Source organism: Podarcis pityusensis (genome assembly GCF_964106645.2).
Source record: "Podarcis pityusensis genome assembly, chromosome: 3".
Classification (NCBI taxonomy): Eukaryota; Metazoa; Chordata; class Lepidosauria; order Squamata; family Lacertidae; genus Podarcis; species Podarcis pityusensis.
In genome coordinates this window covers 123,182,014-123,209,297 of record NC_138026.1, presented here as the reverse complement: position 1 = coordinate 123,209,297, position 27,284 = coordinate 123,182,014, and the positions used below count along the sequence as shown (strand labels likewise).

Genomic DNA, 27,284 nt, shown 5'->3' with positions numbered 1-27,284 from the left:
TTGCTGCTATCCGAAGCCCAGGGAGCGCAGCGCTGTAGCCCGCTGCACACCCCGGGCTTGCGGATAGCTGCCCTAAGCCCGGGGTGCACAGTGCCGCGCTCCCCGGACTTCGGGCTGCAAGCACCTATCTGCAAGCCTGCGGAGCTCGCGGGAACTTCCGCCGGGCGCCACAGGCTTGCAGATAGCTGCCCTAAGCCTGGGGTGCACAGTGCCGCGCTCCCCGGACTTCAGGCTGCAGGCAGCTATCCGCAAGCCTTCGGAGCCCGCGGGCTCCGCAGGCTTGCGGAGAGCTTCCTGAAGCCTGGAGAGCGAGAGGGGTCGATGCGCACCGACCCCTCTCGCTCTCCAGGCTTCAGCAAAAGCCTGCATTTGCCCCATAGGACACACACACATTTCCCCTTCATTTTTGGAGGGGGGAAAGTGCGTCCTATAGGGCAAAAAATACGGTAAATAAAGGTTTTGCTTCCATGTAAATAAATGGCAAGAAAAGCCTTCTGTGCCCACATTTGGACAATTTTGCACAATTAGAAATAAATGGGTGACACTTTTTTCTTTTATGGATCTCCCCACGGGGTAAAAAACCAGAAGGAAATACCCCATCCAACTTCTCTCTTTTTAATATTTATATTTTATTGAACATTTTTGGAAGAGAAATGAAGTGGGAAAAGTCAGAGAAAGGTCAAAACAAAACAAAGCAAAGTGCTTGAAACTGATACTTTGCAATATAGAAGTAGTCCGATTATTGTAATAGTAGAAAACTATGAGCAAGTCACTGTGCTTTATAGCAATGCATTCCAAACACCATTCTACTTGTCCGTACACAATCTACGTCTAAAAGCAATCTGTTCATATATTGCAAGAGTAGTCCTATCTTCTCCCTGTTATTCCAAGGGAGTCGCAGATTTATCTTTCCAGTGAATTGTGGCAAGGATTTACTTCTACACCACTTGGCTGATACCCAGCAGAGGGAACACCTTTAAATAAAACACAGAGCCAAGGGAATAACAGCAAGTCCACTTAGGGTCAGGGTCAGGGTCAGCAGTCTGACCTATTTTCCTTTGTATAAGAACAAGCACGAAGGAGGCCTCCCAGCTTGTTCACAGGTCCTTATATGTGAAAACAGTTGGTCCTGGCAAGTATTAACTGCTGTCAGTCTTAATCTGTCAACTGCCGTTGGTCCAGATTTTAATTTGTCTGAATTAATTTTAAGATGTATTTTAATTAATTGATGCCTGTTTTTATGTATGCTGTGTTATTTATATGATGTTAGCCGCTCTGAGCCCGGCTCTGGCCGGGGAGGGCGGGGTACAAATAAAATTTATTATTATTATTATTCAAAGATTATAAAGTTTAGAGGACTCTCCCACTGCTTGTAGGCAGGGTTTGCAGTGAATCTTGCCTGATGTGTTTGGGATTCATGTCTCATCTTGGAAGTCCAACAGGCAAAATAGCTATGCAAATAGCGACGATGATTAGCAGAATAGCTCACCATCTGATGATTTAGTTTAGTTTCAGGGCTGAGCGATACTTTCTTTTCAACATCGTGATATATCAGCAGCTAAATACCGGTGTATGCTGATATATCATGACGACTGGAATTTATATTGGCTGCTTCTTCCCGCCTTCGGGAAAGAATAAGCAGCCAAGATACATGGTCCTGCTCTACACAGCCAGCTACTCAGTGGTAGATCACTGGTGAAACTGCCGCCGCTCCTGAGTCCCTCTGCCTCCAGCACAAGCCAAGAGTGGTGGTGCTTTTGTTTGCGATATACCTCCAAGTGACGTCGCCATCGCATTCTGCCCCTCATACCAGTCCTGGGCGATGCATCAATAAGTAACCCATGCCTATTTAGTGCAAAAGGCAGCCTGCGTGGATGTTGCTTCCTTGTTATCTTTGGGAATTTATGTGGCTGCATTTTGGGGTGGGAGGAAAAAGATGTAGGGCAGAATCCTAATAAGTTAAAAAGTTGGTTGCTCCTATTGGGTAATCAACAAGAATAAAAACCTCACTCCAAATAAAACTGTATTAAACTAATTAAAGTCAGGGGTGAAACTTGGGCACAGGAGGACTCATCATCATCATCAAATCATTACAAAATTCCAGCTGTTTTCACCAATACTTTATCAAGCCCTGACGAAGCCTTCACCTATGTCTTGAAGGTGCAAGATCCCTCAGTTAGAAGACCCATATGCTGCAAAGTTTTGTTAAGTTGTACCATCGCAGATTACGAGCAAGGAATGCTCTCTCATATAAAAAGCCTTCTGCATATAGAACACTTGCAAGTTAGAGACACAATTGCTTTTTAAAAAAAATTCAGTTGTAGTGCAGCAATGGAGACAGGTTTTTCCTCCTGTCTGGGGATAGGCAATTTGTGGCAATATCACAAATTTTACAGTATTTTTTTATAGCATATCTAAAATCCGTTGCTTTTTAGGGGCTAATTAGCTAATTGCGAACCACTGTGCTAGAGGCTTGGTTGGTTGCAGGCCTGAGGGTGTGGCTCCTGAGAGGAAGTGAGCAGAGGAAGGAGTTAGCAACCAGCAGCAGTCAAAGTTAGCTCATTGCAGCCTCTGGGAGCTCACGAACAGGCCACGCAAACATAGGCATTTGCGAGGGCATTTAAGGGGGAGGCCCAGAGTATTGTCCCATGGCGTGCATAGGACCAAGAGACATGCAGGGCGAGGGAGCTGCTGCAGTGACCCGCAACACCTGTGCCATGCTTGTCTTTCTGCCGGAGAACATACAGTTGTATGCCTGCAGCAAGTGCAAACTGGTTGTCTTGCTGGAAGAGAAGGTACAGCAACTTGAGGCCCTCCTAGCCATGCTTTGAGCTACAGGACAACATGCCGAGTTTCTTGATAGAGCTGGGTTGACTGTGATGCAGCAGCAACACAGATGGGGCGGCCCCAGGCTGGAGGAAGATCACCCACTGCAAAAGACCAACCCCTGGAGGAATGTGAAACACAGAAGTAGGAGTCACGAACCACGCTTTGTCACTGGAGCTGCAGAATGGCTCTCATGCTCTCACCTTGGACACCAGTTCTGGGCCAGAGGAGCTAGGACAGCAGTTGCTGACCTCAGAATACCCCAAGGTGGCTGTGAAAGGTGCAGAGCACAGAATGATTTCTGCCACCCCGCAGAGGTGGAAGAGACAAGAGGAGATGGACTTCCCTGTTTAGGGAAGTTTTTAATGATTGATGTTATAATGTATTTTTACTCTTTTGTTGGAAACTGCCCAGAGTGGCTGGGGAAACCCAGCCAGATGGGCAGGGTAAAAATAATAAATTGTCATTATTAGTATTATTAGTACTCATATTATTAGAGGAGCCCTTTTTCATTCTTGACCTAACTCCTTCTGATCCGCGGCTACTGATCATGGATGAGTATGCTGATAACCCACTTGCTATCTTCCAAGGAAATGAACTAGGCAACTCCAACAGACAAGAACTCAAGAACAGCACTTGTAGACCATAGAATGCTCCAAGGAGGTTTTGGAAGGTACAGCATATCAAACAATTCCTGCCACTCCCCAGAGGAGGAGACGTGGTGGTGATAGGTGACGACCTACTGAGGGGGCAGAAGAAGTAGTGTGTGGAGAAAAGAGGATGTCCCAGACGGTATGCAGATTCACAATGTGACAGAGAAGTTGCCATGTCTTTTAAAGCCAACTGACCCCTACTCCTTCCTTCTGATTCATGTGGGTACAAATAATACTAACACGGACAATGTATAACAAGGGACTGTGAGACTCTGGGAGGAAGCTGAAGAGATGTGGGGCACAGGTGCTCTCTTCACCACCAGTCCTTCCTGTTGAAGGTCGGAGCCGGGGAAGAGAAAGGAAAATACTGGGCATAAACCAGTTTGAGGGAGTTGGGCATGTTTTGCCTAGAAAAGAGGAGATTAAGAGATGTGATGGCCATCTTCAAATACTATGATTCTCCTTGCTGTGAGTTCTTTGATGGAAAGTGAGAAGTTTCTTCCATTTGAAGCTCTTTCCACATTCCAAGCACTGATATGGTCTCTCCTCACGGTGAATTCTTTGATGGGAAGTGAGATGTTCCTTCCTACTAAAGCACTTCCCACATTCCACGCATTTGTATGGGTTCTCCCCTGCATGAATTCTCTGATGGGCCTTGAGGTTTGACCTCCAAAAGAAGCTCTTTCCACATTCCAAGCACTGATAGGGTTTCTCCCCTGTATGAATTCTTTGATGGGAAGGGAGACTTCCTTTCCTACTGAATCTCTTTCCACATTCCAAGCATTGATATGGTTTCTTTCCTGTATGAATTGTCTGATGGGAAGTGAGACTTACCTTCCAGATGAATCTCTCCACATTCCAAGCACTGATATGGTTTCTCCCCGCAGTGAGTTCTTTGATGGCAGGTGAGATGAGACCTCCTATTGAAGCTCTTTCCACATTCCAAGCATTGATGTGGATTCTTCCCCTCATGAATACTTAGATGGGAAGTGAGTTGGGCCCTCTGTCTGAAGTTCTTTCCACATTCCATGCACTGATATGGTTTCTCCCCTGTATGAATTCTTTGATGGGGTATGAGCTGAGCTTTCTGCCTGAAGCTCTTTCCACATTCCAGGCACTGATAGGGTTTCTCCCCTGTATGAATTCTTTGATGGGAAGTGAGATTAGATCTCCTACTGAAGCTTTTCCCACATTCCAAGCACTGATATGGTTTCTCTCCTGTATGAATACTTCGATGGGCTACCAGCTTAGCCCTCTCACTGAAGCCTTTACCACATTCCAAGCACTCATATGGTTTCCCCCCTGTATGAATTCTTTTATGGTAAGTGAGATTTAACATCCAGGAATAGCTCTTTCCGCATTCCATGCACTTATAGGGTTTCTCCCCTGTATGAATTACTTGATGGGCCATGAGGTGAGCCCTCACACTGAAGCTCTTTCCACATTCCAAGCACTGATGGGGTTTCTCCCCGCTATGTGTTCTTAGATGGGAAGTGAGATTGAAGCTCCTATGGAAGCTCTTTCCGCATTCCAAGCACTGATATGGTTTCTCCCCTGTATGAATTCTTTGATGGGAAGTGAGACTTTCCTTATGGGTAAAACTCTTTCCACATTCCAAACACTGAAATGGTTTCTCCCCGCTGTGACTTCTTTGATGGCAAGTAAGTTTGGAGATGTGATTGTAGCTCTTTCCACATTCCAAGCACTGATATGGTTTCTCCCCTGTGTGAATTTTCTGATGGGAAATGAGATAGGACCTCTGACAGAAGCTCTTCCCACATTCCAAGCACTGATATGGTTTCTCCCCTGTATGAATTCTGTGATGGTAAGTGAGCTTAGCCCTCTGAGAAAAGCTTTTTCCACATTCCAAGCACTGATATGGCTTCTCCCCTGTATGAATTTTCTGATGGGAAATGAGATCGGACCTCCGACTGAAGCTCTTTCGACATTCGAGGCACTGATATGGTTTCTCGCCTGTATGAATTCTTTGATGGCGAGTGAGATGGGTCCTTTGACTGAAGCTCTTCCCACATTCCAAGCACTCATATGGTTTCTCGCCTGTATGAATTCTTTGATGTGTAGTGAGTGTAGCCCTCTGACTGAAGCTTTTTCCACATTCCAAGCATTGATGGGGTTTTTCCCCGCTGTGCTTTCTTTGATGGGAAGTGAGATTACCCTTCCGACTAAAAGTCTTTTGACATTCCAAGCACTGATACTGATTCTTTCCAATGGGATTTATTTCATAGGAAGTGGAATCGGAGCTGCGATTGACGCTCTCTCCAAACTCCAAATATTCATACAACTTCCCCACTGTGTGTAATTTGTCGTGGTCTCCCTTGTTCATAACTTCCAATCCATCACCACCTGCAAAAATGAGGGAAGATTAGAGTCTCAGGAAGAAATGGAGCCCCAACTTATTAAACAATGCTAATAAACACTTGTGATAGACAAATAAGGGAGTTAGATTTGAGGTTTTACTACAGGGTTAATGAATGCCTTTGTTGATTGGCATTAAGAGAGAGACATATCGATGGAAACCTGAGATTCAAAAGGCCTGGCACTTTCCAGGATGGATTTTGTTTGGCTTAATGTAATAATAATAATAATAATAATAATAATAATAATAAAATTTATTTATACCCCGCCCATCTGGCTGGACTTTCCCAGCCACTCTGGGCGGCTTCCAAAAAAATATTAAAATACTATAATACATCAAACATTAAAAGCTTCCCTAAACAGGGCTGCCTTCAGATGTCTTCTAAAAGTCTGGTAGTTGTTGTTCTCTTTGACATCTGATGGGAGGGTGTTCCACAGGGCGGGTGCCACCACCAAGAAGGCCCTCTGCCTGGTTCCCTGTAGCTTTGCTTCTTGCAGTGAGGGAACTGCCAGAAGGCCCTTGGTGCTGGACCCAGGTGTCCGGGTAGAACGATGGGGGTGGAGACGCTCCTTCAGGTATACAGGACCAAGGCCATTTAGGGCTTTAAAGGTCAGCACCAACACTTTGAATTGTGCTCAGAAACGTACTGTGAGCCAATGTAGGTCTTTCAAGACCGGTGTTATGTGGTCTCTGCGACTGCTCCCAGTCACCAGTCTAGCTGCCGCGTTCTGGATTAGTTGTAGTTTCTGGGTCACCTTCAAAGGTAGCCCCACGAAGAGCGCATTGCTGTAATCCAAGCGGAAGATAACCAGAGCATGCACCACTCTGGCGAGGCAGTCCGCAGGCAGATAGGGTCTCATCCTGTGTACCAGATGGAGCTGGTAAACAGCTGCCCTGGACACAGAATTGACCTGTGCCTCCATGGACAGCTGTGAGTCCAAATTGACTCCCAGGCTGCGCACCTGGTCCTTCAGGGGCACAGTTACCCCATTTAGGACCAGGGAATCCTCCATACCTGCCCGCCTCCTGTCCCCCAAAACCAGTACTTCTTTTTTTTAAAAAGATATTTGTCAGAGTTGCTTCCAGATCCTAGCTCACAGAGGATCACGCTAGCCAGCGATCATTAAATAAAAGTCTTTATTGAGTTACAGTTTCCATTCTCAAGCTGCTGCGTGCAACCCTACGTCTAATGGTTAGATCGGCGAAGCTCCATCTGAGTCTCCGCCCCTTGTACACCAACTTAATATCCTAGCCTTGCTCCACCTTTTCCGCCTGACTGTTCTTCTCTGGGTCCCTCTGCCCCCCGGGGTCTCTTCCTTCCGGGATTCCTCTGACGCTGACGCTGACCCCCCTGACTCTTCTCCCTCCTTTCGGCGGGCTTTAGGACCTGGCTCCCTTTCCGGGCTGCCTACTGCGCCACCTTCCTGTGCATTTGAACTTGTCGCGCGCGCCCAACCTTCCACCTTCCGTCTGACCGTTTCTTCGCTCCCCGATGGAGGTGTGGCCACTCCTGACTCGTGCCCTCCCCCCTGTTGTGAGCTGCCAGCGCTTGACCCCTGGCGCCCTTCCTCTTCCCTGCTCTCTGGCGGTGACGCTGGTCCCGATTTCCAACTGCTCCCCTCTGAGTCCCCTCTGGCTCTATCTTCCTGGGGTGTCCCCCTAGGCTCCCCCCTTGCCCTGGCCACTGGTGCTCCTTTCTGTGAATCTTCTGATTCACTGGAAAGACTCGGAGATCTCGGGTCGTCGTCATCACTCATCTTTTCTTCTGCCTCCTCCCCCTCGCTCTCTGTTTCCTCCCTTGCCCTTGCCTCTGCTCCTGAACCCCTGACAATATTTATTAAGATTTTCAAAATATTACAAGATAAAAAAAGAAAAAATACAAAATAAAAATAGTTAAAAACAATTCAATCCTTCCATTACTTATTTTTCATTTGCTTGTTTCCCAGACCTCCTCACGCCTCCCTTTTTTGTATTCCAATTCAATTTGTTAGTTCAGCAAATCCTTCCCCTCTTTGTTTATCCTAGTCTTTAATCTTAAAATATTGTAACATTAAATTTTTACCTATTAATAACCCATTTTTTCATATTCCCTTATAACATTACAGCTAAAAACCACTTAGTTTCTATCCAACATCATTCTAACATTCATTAATTTTACAATATTTCTTTAAATAGTCTTTAAACTTTTTCCAATCTTCTTCCACCGACTCTTCTCCCTGGTCTCGGATTCTGCCAGTCATTTCCGCCAATTCCATATAGTCCATCACCTTCATCTGCCATTCTTCCAAGGTGGGTAGATCTTGTGTTTTCCAATGCTTTGCAATGAGTATTCTTGCTGCTGTTGTAGCATACATAAAGAAAGTTCTGTCCTTTTTTGACACCGATTGGCCGACTATGCCTAGGAGAAAGGCCTCTGGTTTCTTCAAGAAGGTATATTTAAATACCTTTTTCAGTTCATTATAGATCATCTCCCAGAAAGCCTTAATCCTTGGGCACGTCCACCAAAGGTGAAAGAATGTACCTTCAGTTTCTTTACATTTCCAACATTTATTATCGGGCAAATGATAGATTTTTGCAAGCTTGACTGGTGTCATGTACCACCTGTATATCATTTTCATAATATTCTCTCTTAGGGCATTACATGCCGTAAATTTCATACCTGTGGTCCACAACTGTTCCCAGTCACCAAACATAATGTTATGACCAACGTCTTGTGCCCATTTAATGATAGCAGATTTCACCGTTTCATCCTGAGTGTTCCATTTCAACAGCAAGTTATACATTCTTGAAAGTATCTTTGTTTTGGGATCTAACAATTCTGTTTCCAATTTTGATTTTTCCACCTGAAAGCCAATTTTTAAGTCCAAATTATAAGCCTCCCTTATTTGATAATAGTGAAGCCAGCCTCGCACTTTATCTTTTAATTTCTCAAAACTCTGCAATTTCAATTTGTCTCCTTCTTGTTCCAAAATTTCCCAATATTTCGGCCATTTGGCCTCCATATTGAGCTTTTTCTGAGCCTTTGCTTCCATCGGTGACAACCACCTTGGGGTTTTATTTTCAAGTAAGTCCTTATATCTTATCCAGACATTTAACAATGCTTTCCTGACAATATGGTTTTTAAATGCTTTATGTGCTTTAACCTTGTCATACCACAAATATGCATGCCACCCAAAAACATTGTTGAAACCTTCTAAATCCAAAATGTCTGTGTTCTCAAGAAGCAGCCATTCTTTCAACCAGCAGAATGCTGCTGATTCATAATAAAGTTTAAGGTCTGGCAGGGCAAATCCACCTCTTTCCTTTACATCAGTTAATATTTTAAATTTTATTCTGGGCTTCTTGCCCTGCCAGACAAATCTAGAAATGTCTCTCTGCCACTTCTTGAAACAGTCCATTTTGTCCAAGATTTGCAATGATTGAAACAAAAATAACATTCTTGGCAATACATTCATCTTTATAACAGCAATTTGACCTAACAAGGAAAGCTTCAAGTTTGACCATATCTCTAGATCCTTTTTCACTTCTGACCAACATTTCTCATAACTGTCTTTAAATAGGTTTAAGTTCTTAGCGGTCATATTAACCCCCAGGTATTTTACTTTCTTAGCCAATGTTAAACCTGTCTCCTTCTGAAACCTCTCTTTCTCAATCGGTGTTAAATTTTTCTCAAGCACCTTAGTTTTTAACTTGTTCAACTTAAATCCTGCCACATGACCAAAATCCTGAATCAATTCTAATACTCTTTTAGTACTAGATTCTGGCTCCTGTAACGTCAATACCAAATCGTCTGCAAAAGCTTTCAGTTTGTACTGTTTGGCTCCGACCTGTATACCTTTGATCAGACGGTCCCTTCTGATCATATTTAGCAGAACCTCCAGGATCGAAATAAAAAGCAATGGGGAAATTGGGCAGCCTTGTCGTGTCCCTTTCTCTATCTTAAATTCCTCTGTCACCACATTGTTAACTATTAGTTTAGCCTTTTGTTCTGAATAAATTGCACTTATACCATTTTCACACCCTTGACCAACCCCCATCCCCTGAAGATTTTTCTTCATGAAACTCCAAGAAATATTATCAAAGGCTTTCTCCACATCTACAAAAATTAAAACTGCTTTAGTATTAATATTCACTTGCAACTTCTCCAAAATGTTAATTATATTCCTCGTGTTGTCAGACAAGTGTCTACCCGGGAGAAAGCCGGCTTGGTCTTTATGTATCTCCTCCACTAATACTTTTTTTAACCTTTTAGCCAAAATATCTGCAAAAAATCTATAATCCACATTAAGCAGGGATATGGGGCGGTAGTTCTTACGTTGTGTCTTTTCAGTCTCATTTTTCGGTATTAGTGTAATATAAGCTTCCTTCCACGACTCTGGCGCTTTTTCCCCCTCCAAAATTTCATTACAAACCTCCTTTAGTGGTTGAATTATCCAGTCCTTCAAAGATCTATAGTATTTGGAGGTTAAACCATCTGGCCCTGGAGATTTGCCCAACTGCATGTTCTGGATGGCACCTTCCACCTCCTGTTCTGTTATTTTATAGTTCAACATTAACTTATTTTCTTGAGAGATTTTTTGTAGTCCATTTGTTTTTAAGAATTGGTCTAAATCAAACTCTTTCTGTGGCCCTTGTGTATATAACTGTTTAAAGTACCTCTGGAAGCATTTTCTAATTTCCACTGGATTCTGGATGTTCTTTCCTTCCACTTCCAAGTTGGTAATGGTGTTAAGTTTTTGTCGTTTTTTCATTTGCCAAGCTAACAGTTTTCCACATTTATTGGCCGATTCAAATGTCCTTTGTCTCATCTGTTTAATTTTCCATTCTATTTCCTGATTCATCATCTTCATATATTGAACTTGGTATAACTTTATTTCTCTCAGAATCTCTTGTGACTTTGGTTTCGCTCTCAGTTTCTTCTCACTCTCTTTTATTTTTTCCAAAATTTTATCTTTTTTCTCATTTTGAATTCTCTTCTTTATTACATTCTGTTGAATTAGGAACCCCCTCATAACTGCTTTGCTTGCGTCCCAGATTACTCTTTTTTCGGTGGTGGTGTTCATATTTATCTCAAAATAGTCTCTCAAGATTTTTTGGGCCTTCTTGGTAACCTCTTGATCTCTAAACAGGGTGTCATTCATCCTCCATCTGAAGGAACCGGTAGGTGTTAATTTCATCTCCATTTTCACAGCATTATGGTCGGAGCAAGTTTTAGGGCAAATTTCCACTTTTCGAATCATAGGTGCCAATCCTCTAGTTATCCAGATTTGGTCAATTCTCGTCCATGTCATTTTGGCTTCAGAGAAGAAGGTTCCCTCTCTACCCAAGGGATTCTTTATTCTCCAAATGTCAATCAAGTCCATAGAATCATAGAATCATAGAATCATAGAGTTGGAAGAGACCACAAGGACCATCGAGTCCAACCCCCTGCCAAGCAGGAAACACCATCAGAGCACTCCTGACATATGGTTGTCAAGCCTCTGCTTAAAGACCTCCAAAGAAGGAGACTCCACCACACTCCTTGGCAGCAAATTCCATATTGTCAGTCATCTCAAAAAAGGTTTTTGGTAGTCTGCCATCTTTGGTAACTACCTGTCTCTGCGACTTGTCCATGTTTGTAGATACCACTCCATTCATATCTCCCATCATGATAATGTTGTAATCCATATAGTCTAACAATGTCTCATGCAACTTCTTAAAAAATTCAGATTTCCCCTCATTTGGTGCATATACTCCTACTATCAAAAATTTTTCTCCTTGTGTTTGGATTTCAATTGCCACATATCTTCCTTGGTCATCTTTAAAAATAAATTTCGGTGATAGGCTCTCTTTCGCGTAAATTACTACTCTCTTTTTAACCTTGTCCGATGAAATAAACTCTTGGCCCAATCTTTTATTAATCAATACTTTCCTATGAAGCCTTATCACATGTGTTTCCTGTAAACAAATCAAGTCCAATTGTTCCTTTTTCAATAAATGAAAGACTTTTTTCCTTTTCTCCGGGGAGTTAAATCCATGAATATTCCAACTTAATAGTTGCAGGGACATGGTGTATTTATTTTGCTTTTCCTCCAACTGCGCCAAGTAATTGTTCTTGTTCTGTTGGTGGTGTCACCTTCTCTAACTTGTCCAATCCCAAAGGTAGTGGTACTATGTCTTGTATTCCTGGTTTTAAAGCTCTTGGCTCTTCTTCAGCTTCTTTTTGCAGGTCTTCTCCGTGTTCTTTCAGAAATTTTTCTTTATCTTCCACTGATCTTATTTTAAACTTTTTCCCTTTAAAGGTAAAAGATAGGCCTTGGGGGAATTCCCACCTAAAAATGGTTCTTTTTCCTCTTAACAGGGCCACCAGATCTCCGTAATTGGACCTGAGGTCCAAAAGATGTTTAAGGATGTCCTTAAATATCTCCACTCTTGATTCGTTTATTTCCAAGGTCTTCTGGAAGTGCAGACTCAATATTCTGTCTCTCTCCTCTCTTGATTGGAGGGTAATCAAACAGTCTCTCACCCTGTTCTTTCTCCCCCCTCTTCCAAGTCTAAAAGCGCTTACAATCTCGAAATCTAACTTGTCTGAGTCTAAGTTCCAAAAGTCTGCAAATTCCTGCGTCAGAAAGTCACTCAAACTATCTTTCTCAAGTTCAGGTACAGCCCTGATCCTTAGATTTGTCTGTTTTTCTTTTAATTCAATCATAGACAGCAATGACTTGTGGTCCTCAAGCTGCCTACATATCGGTGGTATCTTTTCCTCTACAGCCAATACTTTTTCCTTGGCTTCTTCAGCTGTTTTTCGGTTCAAAGTAGATTCCTGCAGCAGTTTCTCAATAGATTCTGTATTTGAGTTCACCTTAATGCTTGAAGTGTTTTGATCAATTTTAGTTGTTGCTTCAGCAACTTGTTTGCTTAATTTTTCCAAAGATTCAAAAATTTTATCTAATGCTGAAGCTAAACCCCCTTCCGATGCCATTCCTTTAGGCACCACCTGAGCTGAATCTTCCCCTGGTGGGGCAGGAGGGCCGGATGCTGAAGGTCTACGCTGCTGCAGTCTAATTTTACCCGATCTTGTTGTTTTTTCCTGAATTGAATCTGCCATAACACTTTATCTAAGGATCAAGGTCAGTCCCACGGTTACTTGTTTTGTAGTGGAAAATTCCCCTGGCCAGTTTGGAGTGGAAAATTCCCTGGCCAATTGTAACAATTTCAAAGTTCCTCTAGGGGGACACAGTAGCAGTCCAGACTTGTAGCAATAAAATAGCTTTTCCAACTTTCAGAAATCCCCCCCTTTAACCAAGAAAAGTAACAGTTTTGGGTCTGGAGAGACCCTTCAGAGTCAAAGTATCTCTCTTACAGAGTTAGCTGTCAAAGAGTTGCATTATCCTTTAACAGCGCGATTCACAATACGGCAGTTCCATTGTCCCTTGACAGTCCGTTCCCAGGCATTAAGTGATGGTCTTTGTTCCCTTTCTCTCTTCTTTTTGCAGGCAAAAAGTACTTCCCCTTCTCCCTCCCCTCTTCTGCACCTCAGGGAGGGAGTTCTCTTTTTATTGATGTTAAGATTTGAGTCTTTTTCAACACGATTTTCAGGGTCTTAGCTTAGACAGTCTTCGCTTTGATCTATTTACAAAAAAAACGGAAGGCGGACTTCCTGTTTACGCCTTCCCGCTTCAGTGCCAAATTAGTCCTCCCCCCCCCTTAAATTCCCCAATCTTCAAACTTAACCTACTCACGGGTAGTTGTTTAGTAGCCGAATTGTCACAGGAAAAAGGTCAGCGCTCTCCGGCAGCAGCTGCGCGGCTTCACTCCACGGAAGAAGCAGTTGACTCTCAGCACCGCGCCGCACTCCCCGTTTCACTCCGGAACTCTTTACAGGGTTCCCTCGCAGACTGGGGGGGGGCGCTAAAGGTGCCCGCCGAGTCCCACGGTCACAGGCTTCACCCGCCTGTGGTTTTCGAAGGGGTCCCCGCTTCGCCGTAGCGGCAAGACCCGATTTCCGTGGAGCTACTCCCTCAAGACTAGAGGGAATCCGCCATTGCCGATGGCGCCGCCTCGGGAAGTCCCAAAACCAGTACTTCTGTCTTGTCAGGATTCAACCTCAATTTGTTAGCCGCCATCCAACCTCCAACCGCCTCCAGGCACTCACACAGGACCTTCACCGCCTTCACTGGTTGTGATTTGAAAGAGAGGTAGAGCTGGGTATCATCCGCATACTGATGAACACCCGGCCCAAATCCCCTGATGATCTCTCCCAGCGGCTTCATGTAGATGTTGAAAAGCATGGGGGAGAGGACAGAACCCTGAGGCACCCCACAAGTGAGGGCCCAGGGGTCTGAACACTCATCCCCCACCACCACTTTCTGAGATCATCAACCAGTGCAACCAAGGCAGTTTCAGTCCCATGATGAGGCCTGAATCCCAACTGGAAGGGATCGAAATGGTCCGCTTCTTCCAGGCGTGCCTGGAGTTGTTCAGCAACCGCTCGCTCAATCACCTTGCCCAAGAATGGAAGATTTGAGACTGGGCGATAGTTGGCCATCGTGGCCGCATCTAAAGATGGTTTTTTAAGAAGCGGTTTAATAACCGCCTCTTTCAGCGGGTCTGGAAAGGCTCCCTCACAGAGGGAAGCATTCACCACCCCACGAAGCCCATCGCCCAGCCCTTCCCAGCTAGCTTTTATGAGCCAGGATGGGCAGGGATCAAGGAGACAGGTGGTTGGTTTCACTCGTCCAAGCTGCCTGTCCACATCCTGGGAGGTAACAGATTGGAATTGATCCCACACAACTTGACTAGACAGGACTCTAGCACTCTCCCGCCCTGGCCCTGCTCCCACTGTGGAGTCCACCTCTTCTCGAACCTGAGCAACTTTATCTACAAAAAACTTTGCAAAATCATTGCAGGAAATCATGTGGCCCGTACTGGGCCCCGATGTAGCAGGTGGTTCTGCTAAATTGCGAACCACCTGAAAGAGTCGCCTGCTGCTGTTTTCCGCAGATGCAATGGAGGCGGTGAAGAAAGTCTTCTTCGCCGTCGCTATCGCCACTTGGTAGGCTCGAGGTTGAGCTCTAGCCTGTGTCTGGTGTGATTTAGAGTGAGTTTTCCGCCACCGGCGCTCTAGCCGTCTCAACGATTGTTTCATCCCTCTCAGCTCCAGCGAAAACCACGGGGCTGTCCGGGCTCCATGCAATCGGAGAGGGCACTTTGGAGCCAAACAGTCAATAGCCCTGGTTAACTCCGCATTCCAGCGGACCACCAGGGAATCAGCTGAAAGGCCATCAACATGGGATAAAGCATCCCCTACCACTCTCTGGAAACCATTTGGATCCATTAAGTGGCGGGGGCGGACTATCTGAATCGGTCCCACCTCCCTGCAGAGGGGAAGGGTCACGGAGAAGTCCAGTTGCACCAGGAAGTGATCTGACCATGGCACTTCTTTGGTTTCGCTTTTACTTAGTGTCAGATTACCAACATCCATAGAGGTAAACACTAGGTCCAAGGCATGTCCGCGGCTATGGGTTGGGCCAGACTTATTCAAGGACAGCCCCATGGAGGTCATGCTTTCCACGAAGTCCCGAGCGGCCCCTTGTAAGGTCGTGTCGGCATGGATGTTAAAATCCCCTAGGACAACCAAACTAGGTGTCTCCAGGAGAACATCCGCCACGACCTGAAGCAGCTCGGGCAGGGAGGTCGGTACACCAATAGGAATCCTGTACTGCCCCTATTGCCCAACTTCCAGAACATGCACTCAGAGAACTGGGTCTTTTCAATAGGATGCCTGGTGCAAACTAATGACTTCCTAAAAATCACTGCAACCCCCCCTCCCCGCCCACATGACCTGGGTTGCTGTGCGTAAGAGAAACCTGGTGGGCAAGCAGCGGCAAGGACAGGCCCATCTGCTTCATCCAACCAAGTCTCTGTTACACATGCCAGGTCAAGTCCTCAATCCATGATCAAGTCATGGATGGCAGTGGTCTAATGAATCATTCACCTGGCATTGCACAGCAGCACCTTCAGGTCGTGTGGGTATCCCTTGCTGATTCCAGTATCTGCCCAGTCCGGTCAGACCTGGAGGCAGGGATAGTCCTCAGACAACGACTAAGCCTGCTTCCTCGGTAATGACATGGTCTGGTCTTAGCGTAACTCCTCCTCCTACCCATGATCACTGAGATCGGTTGTCCCAGTGCATCCCCCCCTGTGGAACCTGCCCCAGCCATTTTGTTTGCTGGGACCCATTTGCAAGTTCAGTCATCTCTTTGGTAAACCAATAATTTACAGAAGCAAAAACTAATAAACCTCATAGCAGCAGGTTCATCTTCTGTCCCCATGATGAAGTCTACATTTAAAAAGGCAAGGGCAGCTGAGAGCAGCCTGATCATGGTTTTAAAAGGAAGAAGGAAGGAGGAGGAAGAAAAGAGATTATGATCCAGCAGGAATCCTTACTGAGAGAGTCCACAATCGCACGATTCTCCTCCATGACTTCCTTATGCAGAGCTCTCTGGTCAGGATCCAGCAACGCCCACTCCTCCTCTGTGAAATACACAGCGACATCTTCAAAGCACAGAGGGCCCTAAAAGAAAAAGGAAAAGGTCCTCTTCTGAGACAGCATAAGATTCTCTACTACACATTGCTTGATTGTTTTCTGTCCGTTCATTGTTGTGTTCTTTTAATGGGATTATTTTGCTGCACATTCTAATTATAGACACTTACTTGAACATTTTAATTGTCTTCTTTTATTGTGCATTTTAATGATGGGTGTCAGGGGACTGCCATCGGAACAGGGGAGGGAGGCAGGGGGGCCATTGGGCTACAGAGAGCCTCCGAAACTCCTGAGGAGCAGCACCTCACCTCGCCAGGCTGGCCAGGAGGGACGCACGCCACTTCCGTCGCCCAGCTTGCGCAGGGGGTGAAACATAAGGAGGGGAGGAGGAGGCTTGGGGTGTCAAAGTTCTTATGTTGGGGGAGAAGCCGGAAGGGGCCACTCCCAGATTCTGCAAGTGACTGAGATGGACATGAACTTTGTAGATCTGCACTGTAAATAGTTTGCACAATAAAACCTGTAAAAGACAGGTCAGAGTCCTGACTGGTAACTCACGAGCAACCACCAGCAGCATCTGACAATGGGTATAAATCTTTGTGTGCATGGGTGGAACTCCACATGGTGTTCTTCAAATTATTCTGTGGAAGCATTCCTGTTTGGCAGACAGAATGATCCCTTCTCTACTCCCGCTGTGTGCTGCTTGGGGGGCGATGGGACTCTCCCTGTGCCCTACAGCCAACTTCATGGAGCTCATGGGGGCACGGGGGGGGGGGATCCCCAGCAGCTGATGGGGCTACTTAATCCTGGCCACTGGTTTTTTTATGGCTTGAACAACTGCTTAGAAGCCTTTTTTGATCAATATAGAAATATAACTGCAGCTACTGATAAAAACAGAGCCATTTAGAAAGATAGGTGAGGTGAGGTGGCTGTTCATTCCTGTCAGCACATAGAGCTTCTCCAATGGCACTGTCCATCTTTGTTCAGGACCGAGGCTTTGACAGAAGCCAAGAGGAGGAGAAATTCCTTCCGGCCCAGAGGCTCCCTGGCTGCCCCACTCCTCTGACTCTTTCCCCACAAAGCTCTTTCCCCATACCAGATCTGTTTCCACAGCTGCTGCTTCTCCTCCGTTCTCATGAAAAGATGGATGAGGAGGTCTGGGGGACATCCTTCGGTCACCTGCGAGAGACAAAAGTCAAAGGGAAGCCATCAGCTCCTGCATCTCTCACTTCTTCAGATACACTGAAACAGAAGTCTCTTTCAGAAGCCTGTTTCAGTGTATCTGAAGAAGTGTGTATGCACATGAAAGCTCATACCAATTACAAACTTAGTTGGTCTCTAAGGTGCTACTGGAAGGAATTTTTTTTCTTTTTCCAACCACGGCAGACCAACACGGCTACCTACCTGTAACTAGAGGTTCGGCCCTTGGAGATAAGTGCCATAGATGTGCCATGGAAAAGGTCTTGCTTGTTGAGTGCATTTTGACATTGTACCCATTTCAAATTTTTGTTTTTTTTTTAATATATATTTATTCAAGTTTTTCAATACATAAACATATTTAAACAAATAACATTAATTATTTGACATCTTTTCATCATTACTTTGGACTCCCCCACGCCTCCCGCACACACTTGCATCGTTAAAGAATTGTTTCCAAACAAATTATCATTTTGTTCATAATCTTGGATTTGATCATTAACGTATAGTTTAAACTTAAGTCTAATTTAGTGGTAGACAATTACTTCTACTCTGACATCCCAATCAACATTCGGCCAAATTACAATACTTTTGCAGATAAGTCTTGAATTTCTTCCAGTCTTCTTCCATCCTCTCTTCTCCCAAGTCTCGAATTCTGCCGGTCATCTCAGCTAATTGCATATAGTCCATCAGCTGCATCTGCCATTCTTCCAGCGTAGGTAGATTTTGAGTTTTCCAGTTCTTAGCAATCAGTATCCTTGCTGCCGTTGTTGCATACATGAAAAATGTTCTGTCCTTCTTTAACACACTCTGGCCGACAATGCCCAAGAGGAAGGCCTCCGGTTTCTTAGTAAAGGTGTACCTAAACACCTTTTTTAACTCATTATATATCATCTCCCAAAAGGCCTTCACTCTCGGGCAAGTCCACCAGAGGTGAAAAAAGGTTCCTTCATTTTCCTTACATTTCCAACATTTATTGTCAGACGAATGGTATATTTTGGCCAATTTGACTGGGGTCATGTACCATCTATATATCATTTTCATTACATTTTCCTTCAAAGCATTACATGCAGTGAAGTTCAGCCCAGAGGTCCATAACCTTTCCCAGTCTTCAAACATAATATTATGCCCAATATCCTGTGCCCATTTTATCATTACCGATTTGACCATTTCGTCTTGTGTGTTCCATTTCAGCAACAAATTATACATCTTTGAAAGTACTTTAATCTTAGGTTCTAACAGTTCAGTTTCCAACTTTGACTTCTCCACCTGGAATCCTAACTTTTTGTCATTTTTAAATACTTCTTTAATCTGAGCGTAGTGTAACCAGTCCCGCACTTTATCTTTCATTTTCTCTAAACTCTGCAATTTCCAATTGTTACCATCTCTTTCTAATATCTCCCAATATTTTGGCCAATTGGCCTCCATATTGGCTCTTTTTCGGGCCTTAGCCTCTAGGGGTGACAGCCACCTCGGAGTTTTATTCTCCAATAAGTCTTTGTATCTTATCCAGACATTAAATACTGCTTTCCTGACAATATGGTTCTTAAAGGCCTTGTTTGTCTTAACCTTGTCATACCATAAATATGCATGCCATCCAAATGCATTATTAAAACCTTCTAAATCTAATACATCCGTATCTTCAAGAAGTAGCCAATCTTTTAGCCAGCAGAAAGCTGCCGCTTCGTAATACAGCTTTAGGTCTGGCAGGGCAAAGCCCCCTCTTTCTTTTGCATCCGTTAATATCTTAAACTTAATTCTGGGCTTTTTGCCCTGCCAGACAAATTTGGAAATATCTTTCTGCCACTTCCGGAAACACTCTGTCTTGTCTACAATCTGTAGTGTCTGAAACAAAAATAACATTTTTGGCAATACATTCATCTTGATGGCAGCTATTCGGCCTAACAAAGAAAGTTTTAATCTTGACCAACTATCCAAGTCTCTCTTAATTTCTAACCAGCATTTTTCATAGTTATCTTTAAATAAACTCAGATTTTTTGCTGTTATGTTTACCCCTAGGTATTTCACTTTCTTGACCACCGTTAACTCTGTCTCCCTCTGAAACCGTTCCGACTCAGTATCTGTCAAATTTTTCCCCAATACCTTGGTTTTTTGTTTATTTAATTTAAATCCCGCCGCTCGACCAAAGTTTTGAATCAGTTGTAATACTCTTTTCGTACTAGATTCCGGCTCCTGTAATGTCAGAACTAGGTCATCTGCAAACGCTTTAAGTTTATATTGTTTCGCTCCGACCTGGATCCCTTCCACCAGCCGATCCCCTCTAATCATATTCAGGAGCACTTCCAGAACCGAGATAAATAGTAGTGGGGAAATCGGACAGCCTTGTCGTGTACCTTTTTCAATTTTGAACTCTTCTGTAACCACATTGTTAACTATCAGTTTAGCCTTTTGTTCTGAATATATTGCCTCAATCCCATTCTCAAACCCCCGTCCCACTCCCATTTCTTTTAGATTCCCTTTCATGAATTTCCAGGATATGTTGTCAAAGGCCTTCTCCGCATCTATAAAGATTAAAACTGCTTTAGTGTTTATGTTTGTTTGCAAAAGTTCCAATATATCTATGATGTTCCTTGTATTAGCATACATATGTCTACCTGGGAGAAAGCCTGCCTGGTCTTTATGAATTACTTCATTTAGAACTTTCTTGAATCTACGTGCCAAGACATCTGCAAATATTTTGTAATCCACATTTAAAAGGGAAATGGGACGGTAGTTCTTTAGTTGTGTCTTTTCACTTTCTGATTTTGGTATCAATGTGATAAAAGCTTCTTTCCATGATTCCGGCGCCTTCTTCCCCTCCATAATTTCATTGCTGACCTCCAACAATGGTTGTATCAAGTAGTCTTTCAATGTCTTATAGTAGATGGAGGTCAGCCCATCTGGCCCTGGCGATTTGCCCTGTTTCATGTTCTGGATGGCCTGTTCAATCTCTTGTCGTGTTATTTTACCGTTCAAAATTGTTTTGTTTTCTTCTGACAGCTTTGCTAATCCATTTTTCTCCAAGAATTGTTTAATCTCAATTTCATCTTGTGGCCCTTGAGTATATAACTTTTTAAAATATTTCTGAAAACACTTTCTGATCTCTCCAGGGTTCTGGATGCTTCTTCCTTCAATCTCTAGGTTTGTTACCGTATTTAGTTTTTGTCTCTTCTTCAACTGCCAAGCTAGCAGTTTTCCACATTTGTTAGCCGATTCAAAAGTTTTTTGCTTCATTATTTTAATCTTCCATTCTATTTCCTGGTTTATCAATTTAGAATATTGTGCTTGATAAAGTTTAATTTCTCGTAGAATCGGCTGGGACTTTGGGTTAGATCTTAACTTCTTCTCTAGCTCTTTAATTTTTTCCAAAATTTTGTCCTTCCTTTCATTCTGTGATCTTTTCTTTATGGTATTCTGTTGTATCAGGAACCCTCTCATCACGGCCTTGCTTGCGTCCCATATAGTTCTTTTTTCCACCCTGGTGTTCATATTAACCTCAAAATAGTCCTTTAGAGTTTTTTGGGCCTTCTTTACAATCTCTTGGTCTCTAAACAGGCCATCATTCATCTTCCATCTAAATGAGCCGGTTGGGATCAGTGTCATATCCATTCTCAGTGCGTTGTGGTCGGAGCATGTCTTTGGGCAGATTTCCACCTTTCTAATCTTAGGTGCCAGACTTCTAGTTATCCATATTTGGTCGATTCTTGTCCAAGTCAGTTGGGCTTCAGAGAAGAATGTTCCTTCTCTTCCCAGGGGGTTTCTCACTCTCCAAATATCAATCCAGTCCATATTATCAGTCATTTCAAAAAAGGTCTTTGGTAGTCTTCCCTCTTTAGTAACATTTTGATTCTGTGACTTATCCATATTGGTTGATACGACTCCATTCATGTCTCCCATCATGATGATGTTGTTGTAATCCAGATAATCCAGCATAGTCTCATGCAACTTCTTATAAAAATCCGATTTTCCTTCATTTGGGGCATAGATTCCTAATATCAAAATTTTTTCTCCTTGATGTTGTATTTCTATTGCCAAAATTCTTCCATTTTCATCTTTAAACAGAAATTTAGGTGAAAGGCTCTCTTTTGCATAAATCACTACGCCTCTCTTTTTGACTGTGTCAGAAGATATAAATTCCTGGCCGAGTCTTTTATTTATTAACACTTTTCTGTGGAGCCTAGTCACATGTGTTTCTTGTAAACAAATAATGTCCAATTGTTCTTTTTTTAAAATGTGAAAGATTTTTCTCCTTTTCTCCGGACTGTTGCAGCCATTTATATTCCAGCTCAGAAGCTGCAGAGACATCCTGAATAAATCTGGTTATTCTTGCTGGGGTGGTACCTTGTTCTCCGGTCCTTGAGGGTCCGAGGGCGCAGGCTCCCCTGAAGGTTCGGGCCCTGGTGCTCCAAGTCCTTTGTGAAGATCTTCTCCGTGTGCTTCCAGAAACTTGTCTCTATCCTCCAATGTTCTAATTTTGATCTTTTTCCCTCTGAAAGTAAAAGATAATCCTTGAGGAAACTCCCACCTGAAGATAATTGAGTTGCTCCTCAACAATCTTGCTAGTTCCGTGTAGTCAGATCTAAGGTCCAACAGTTGTTTAGGGATATCCTTGTAAATTTCAATTCTCTTGTCCAGAATGTCCAGTGACTTCCCGTAGTGCAGGCCCAAAATCTTATCCCTTTCCTCCTTGGATCTCAGTATAATCAAACAATCTCTGGGCTTCTCTTTCCTCCTAAATCTTCCAAGCCTGAAAGCAGATACTATTTTAAAACTTCCGGAGGCGGCGCGATCGGCAATGGCTGCCCGATCCTTGTAAGGAGAGGGTAGCTCCGCTGAAAACGGGTCGTCCGCTACGGCGAAGCGGAGACCCATTAAGGAAAACTACAGGCGGCAGCAGCCTGTAGTCTCGGGACCCGGCGGGCGCCAGAAGCAGCCCCCAAAACGTTGAAGGGACCCCGTAAGGGGCTCCGGATCGCGGAGGGGGTAGCGGCGCTGTGGGTCGTTGCGCAATCAGCGGAGCGAAGCCGCGTTGCTGTTGCCGGTGAGCGCTGACCTTTCTTCCTGCAATCTTCAAATTCAGAAAAGCTGCAACTCGTGAGTAATTTGGACTTTAAGAATTTTTGGAGACCTTTAAAATCTTGAATTTGGCTGAAAGCGGAGTGACGATAAACAGGAAGCCCGTCTTCCGCTAACACTGAACTTGAAAGCAAAGAACAGGAGGAGTGGAGACTAAAAGCGATGCTTTAATCAATTGCTGGCACCTATTTAAAATAGCTACCAGGGCAAAGAGATTTTAAGCTGTTTGCTTTGGGACTTATTTGGGAACAAGGATATCTTTCTTCTGTTGAACCAGTGGATTACAAATTAAATAAGAATCCCAGGTGCTGGAGCTGCCTGAGTAACTGAGCACCAGTCTGCAACATTGGATACTTTGAATTTAGACTTTGAAACATTCTGAGCTGGAACTTGTTATTTTGAAACATCTGCAGTCTAGGCACTGTCTGAAACACTGTTTTGCCTTACGTATACTCTGTAAAAATTTAACTCTGTGGAGGTCGTTGGATGTTGAATTAGATCTATAAATTTGAATTGGACTTGACTTTCTCCCTTAAGACATTTTAAGCTCCCTCTAGAGGATTTTGGACTTACAGCAGTGACTGTGTTTTACTTTCCTTTTCCCGGCCTTCTGTTTGACTGTTGCATCTGGGCTTCTACATTCTCATGGGAACAACTAAGTTTGACCTTGGTCTTTAGATAACTTTGGAATGAGTGGAACAAGGAAAAGGGGAAGAACCAAACAAACAACCTTAACTTTATCTGCAGCCTCACAGCGTAGATCATCTGTGCCTGCCTTGCCTTCCACTTTGCCTCCTGAGACAGAGGCGGCTTCCCTGTCACAGGCAGGGGAGGGAGAAACGGAAGAATTACAATTGGAAGATATGGCCTCAGGAGGGAGTGCTTCTGTTTTAGATAAAATTTTTGAAAAATTGGAGGCTTTGGATAGAAAGGTTGATTTGCAAACGGCTAAAATTGACCAGAATACAGAAAGTCTGAATAGATTAACTGGACAAGTTGCACAGAATGTCCAATCCATTGGAGAGTTGAAGGAGGCGGTAGGTGAAAACCGGAAATTGGCTGAGGATACTAGTCAAAGACTGGGAGAATTGGAGAAAGAAGTTAGACCACTCAGCAAACAAGTTGGAGAACATCAGATTCACTTTTTGATGACAGAGCTGCGGAACAGGGAGGCCAACTTGAGGATACGGTCAATACCAGAAGTAGAAGAAGACAATTTAATTGAGTTTTTGACCAAAGAATTTTCCAAGTTTTGGAAGTTAGAGGAAAAAGATTTTAAAATAGTATCTGCTTTCAGGCTTGGAAGATTTAGGAGGAAAGAGAAGCCCATTTCAAATTTTTGTTCTGTCAAAATATATCTTCCCCCCCCCTTGGGCTCTTGGCCCCAAGTGCCTCCCCCCCTAAAGATGAACAGAACCCAAAGATTAGTTTCAAGATCCACAGAATGAGAAGAAAGACGAGTTCCTCCTTACCCAGTGGCCTCCCTCTGGCGTCCAACGGAGTCTTTTCTGCCTCACAGGAATCCAGGCCCATTTCTGCAAAGAGACCCTTTTCCTGAAAGAGTAACAAGGATTTAAAACAGAGAATGGGGAGAAGGATTAGAAAAGGAATGATCGGAGCAAACACTTTAGGGGAGCAGACCTCATCCCTTGCTTCTCCAAAGAGGGCGAGCCGTTAGGAGAGCATCTTGGAAGGCTCCCTGTCTTGCTTGGAGCCCCTTGGGAGTTTCCAGAGGAAAGTCTCTCTCACCTGCTGCTCTGCTTGCTTTCTCTCCTCTGCCTGACTCAGGAGGAAACCTTCAGCCAGGGCTACTGCCTGGGAACTGGTCTCTGCTCCACATTCCCTCACCCAGCTCTCCATCTCCAGCGGAAGGACAGCCAGGAACTGCTCCAAGATCACCAGGTCCAGCATCTGAGCTTTCGTATGACTTTCTGGCTTCAGCCACCGACAGTTGAGGTGGTGGAGTCGGCCGCAAGCCTCTCGGGGTCCTTTGGCCTCCTGAGAGCCGGACTGCGTCAACTGCTGGCTCTGCACCTCTGAGCAGAGGGGGTCCTCCTCACCTGGGATCTTCTGCTCTGAGTTTTCCCATAATCTCCCACTGCTCCCAGTTTGGAGGGCAGGGCCTCCTCCTGCTTCAGGGCCAGCTGAGTCTTGCTCATCCATCTGGGCTCTCATGAAGCCTCCAAGAGATCGGAAGGAATCCTTTCGTTTTCTGCCAAGTTCTGATGGTCCGATTTAGAGGTGCTAGCAAAGCCTACAAAGCAAACATATTGGTCTGTTATCAGACTGATACATGGTCAGGAGAAGAGAAATGTTTCCTGAGCAAGCGTGGCTGAGTCTTGCTAGGAGCCAGGGCTGGACTGCACCACAGCCCCGACTCTGAACTTTCATTAACAGGAAAAAAGGAAGAAGAAAGAGAAGGAAGCGTCTAGCCCTGGTCTAAGGAAAGTGACCATGCAGAATTGCCTCACTGTCAATTTCATGACCCAGAAGGTGGAAGAAACAAGAAGGGGATCATCTGTCTTGGACCTAGTCCTCAACAACAGATGGGAACTGATCAAGCAAGTGGAAGTACTGGGAAACTTGGGAGAAAGTGATCATGTCCTCTTGAGGTTTCCTGAGACAGAGGGAAATGCAAGCTGAGTGTAGTCAGGAATTCACTTTAAGGCGGCCAATTAAAAAAGGCTTAAGGAGATATGGGTGAGATCTTATGTTCTGAAATACTGAAATAAATGGGAGCTTCTCAAAGGTGAAATATTGAAGGCCCAAATGCAGGCAGTGCCAACCGGAAAGAAGAGTGAGAGGCTTCCTCTTCAGTCTGGGGGATGCAGATCTGCGATTTAGGTCTGGGCTGCAGTTTTCCGTTTCATTTGGAAAAGCATTTGGAAAAACTGAAGAGCTGCTGGGCTGATGGCGGCCTCTCCTTCCTTGGAGGTTTCTGAGCAGAAGGTGGGGGGCCGCCTGCACTGGGGAACTGAGCCGAGATTCCTGCATTGCAGGGGCTGGACTAGATGTCCTTTGGGTGCCTTCCAAGCCTGAGATTCTGGGCTTCTCCCCAAGGCTTCCTCTTCCCTTTCATGGCGGAGCTGGAAGGGGACCCGCCGGGTCATCAGTCCAGCATCTGGACCAGCCTTTCTCCAGCTGGGGGCCCCCGGTGGGGCTGGACTACAACTCCCATCACCCCCCGCTCGCCAGGCCAGGCCTCAGGGATGATGGGAGTTGTAGTCCAGCCCCAGCTGGAGAAAGCCCCTCGCCCCCCCTTTGCAAAGCCCTGCCTGCCCCTCCCTGCAGGAGCCCCCACCATAGGACCCCCAGGGGGGAGAGGAGACTCACCGGAGGAGACAAGAGGGGCCCTCCGGAAGACCCGCCCCCTCCCTTCCTGTCCTCTCTAGGAGGGCGGCGCAGCTGCTCTTAACCCTTGGCCCGCCGGGCGCGCCCAGCTGGTCTCCTTCGGGGGGAGCCTGGGGGCCGGAGGAGGAGAAAGGGGAGCCCCCTGCCCCCCCCCGGGATGGGCAGGGAAAAGGCAGGGCTCAAGTCAGGCAGGGCCAGAGCTGTCAAGGGAGCAGCAGCCTCCCCTGTCCGGGGACAGTCTAGGGGAGATCTAACAATCTGGGATCGCAGCGGGAAGCGGCGCTGGAATAAGGGAACTTCCCCCCCCCCCAAAAAAGGGAAGGTTGACAGCTATGGATCCTGCGCCCACAGTGGCCCCCAGGCGCCCCCAATCAGGGACAGGGCGCCTTGTGCCCTCTAAGGTAGACTGGCTCTGTCCATGGAGGCTCCATGCAGGACTCCTCAGAAACCAGGAAGAGCCCTGGGGCAGCTGCATCGCGCCAAAGGGACCCATCCGGCCCAGGATCCTGCGCCCACAGTGGCCCCCAGGCGCCCCAAGCAGGAGGAGAGCGCCTTTTGCCCTCTAAGGTAGACTGGCTCTGTCCATGGAGGCTCCATGCAGGACTCCTCAGAAACCAGGAAGAGCCCTGGGGCAGCTGCATCGCGCCAAAGGGACCCATCCGGCCCAGGATCCTGCGCCCACAGTGGCACCCAGGCAGGAGGAGAGCGCCTTGTGCCCTCTAAGGTAGACTGGCTCTGGCCCTGGAGGCTCCATGCAAGAAGAGCCCTGGGGCAGGTGCCTCGCGCCAAAGGGACCCATCCAGCCCAGGATCCTGCGCCCACAGTGCCACCCAGGCACCCCCAAGCAGGAGGAGAGCGCCTTGTGCCCTCTAAGGTAGACTGGCTCTGCCCCTGGAGGCTCCATGCAGGACTCCTCAGAAACCAGGAAGAGCCCTGGGGCAGCTGCATCGCGCCAAAGGGACCCATCCGGCCCAGGATCCTGCGCCCACAGTGGCACCCAGGCAGGAGGAGAGCGCCTTGTGCCCTCTAAGGTAGACTGGCTCTGCCCCTGGAGGCTCCATGCAGGAAGAGCCCTGGGGCAGCTGCATCGCGCCAAAGGGACCCATCCGGCCCAGGATCCTGCGCCCACAGTGCCACCCAGGCGCCCCAAGCAGGAGGAGAGCGCCTTGTGCCCTCTAAGGTAGACTGGCTCTGGCCCTGGAGGCTCCATGCAGGACTCCTCAGAAACCAGGAAGAGCCCTGGGGCAGGTGCCTTGTGCCAAGGGGGACCCATCCGGCCCAG

The 27,284-nt window shown here is 45.6% G+C and overlaps 1 protein-coding gene and 1 long non-coding RNA gene across 4 annotated transcripts in view; both read right to left on the bottom strand.

The window, feature by feature from the left end:
* LOC308474765 overlaps nt 1–27,284 on the bottom strand; it is a 101,967-nt gene that overhangs the window by 18,593 nt on the left and 56,090 nt on the right. The window lies entirely within an intron of this gene.
* Nucleotides 606–26,115, bottom strand: LOC308474524 (uncharacterized protein). 3 transcript variants are annotated; one of them, XM_081000935.1, is made up of 7 exons: nt 25,985–26,115; nt 24,401–24,905; nt 24,124–24,205; nt 17,475–17,557; nt 16,690–16,842; nt 16,285–16,411; nt 606–5,843 (listed from the first exon to the last, which is right to left on the bottom strand). In XM_081000935.1, exons 2-7 carry the CDS (start codon nt 24,824–24,826, stop codon nt 4,234–4,236), a joined length of 2,481 nt encoding a protein of 826 aa, XP_080857061.1. In that variant the 5' UTR covers nt 24,827–24,905; nt 25,985–26,115; the 3' UTR covers nt 606–4,233. The 3 variants fall into 3 exon arrangements, with proteins under 3 accessions (XP_080857061.1, XP_080857060.1, XP_080857062.1); XM_081000934.1 differs by lacking the exon at nt 25,985–26,115 and having other exon boundaries at nt 24,401–25,410; XM_081000936.1 differs by lacking the exons at nt 16,690–16,842; nt 25,985–26,115 and having other exon boundaries at nt 24,401–25,408.

Bases quoted from the DNA above. Each gene is read 5' to 3' on its own strand.
- LOC308474524 (XM_081000935.1), bottom strand. From the start codon at position 24,826: ATGAGAGCCCAGATGGATGAGCAAGACTCAGCTGGCCCTGAAGCAGGA. The intron at 24,206-24,400 runs GTGAGAGAGACT...TTACTCTTTCAG, and splicing joins GAAAGCAAGCAGAGCAGCAG to GAAAAGGGTCTCTTTGCAGA. The intron at 16,412-16,689 runs GTGAGGTGCTGC...TTTTTCTTTTAG, and splicing joins CTCCTGGCCAGCCTGGCGAG to GGCCCTCTGTGCTTTGAAGA.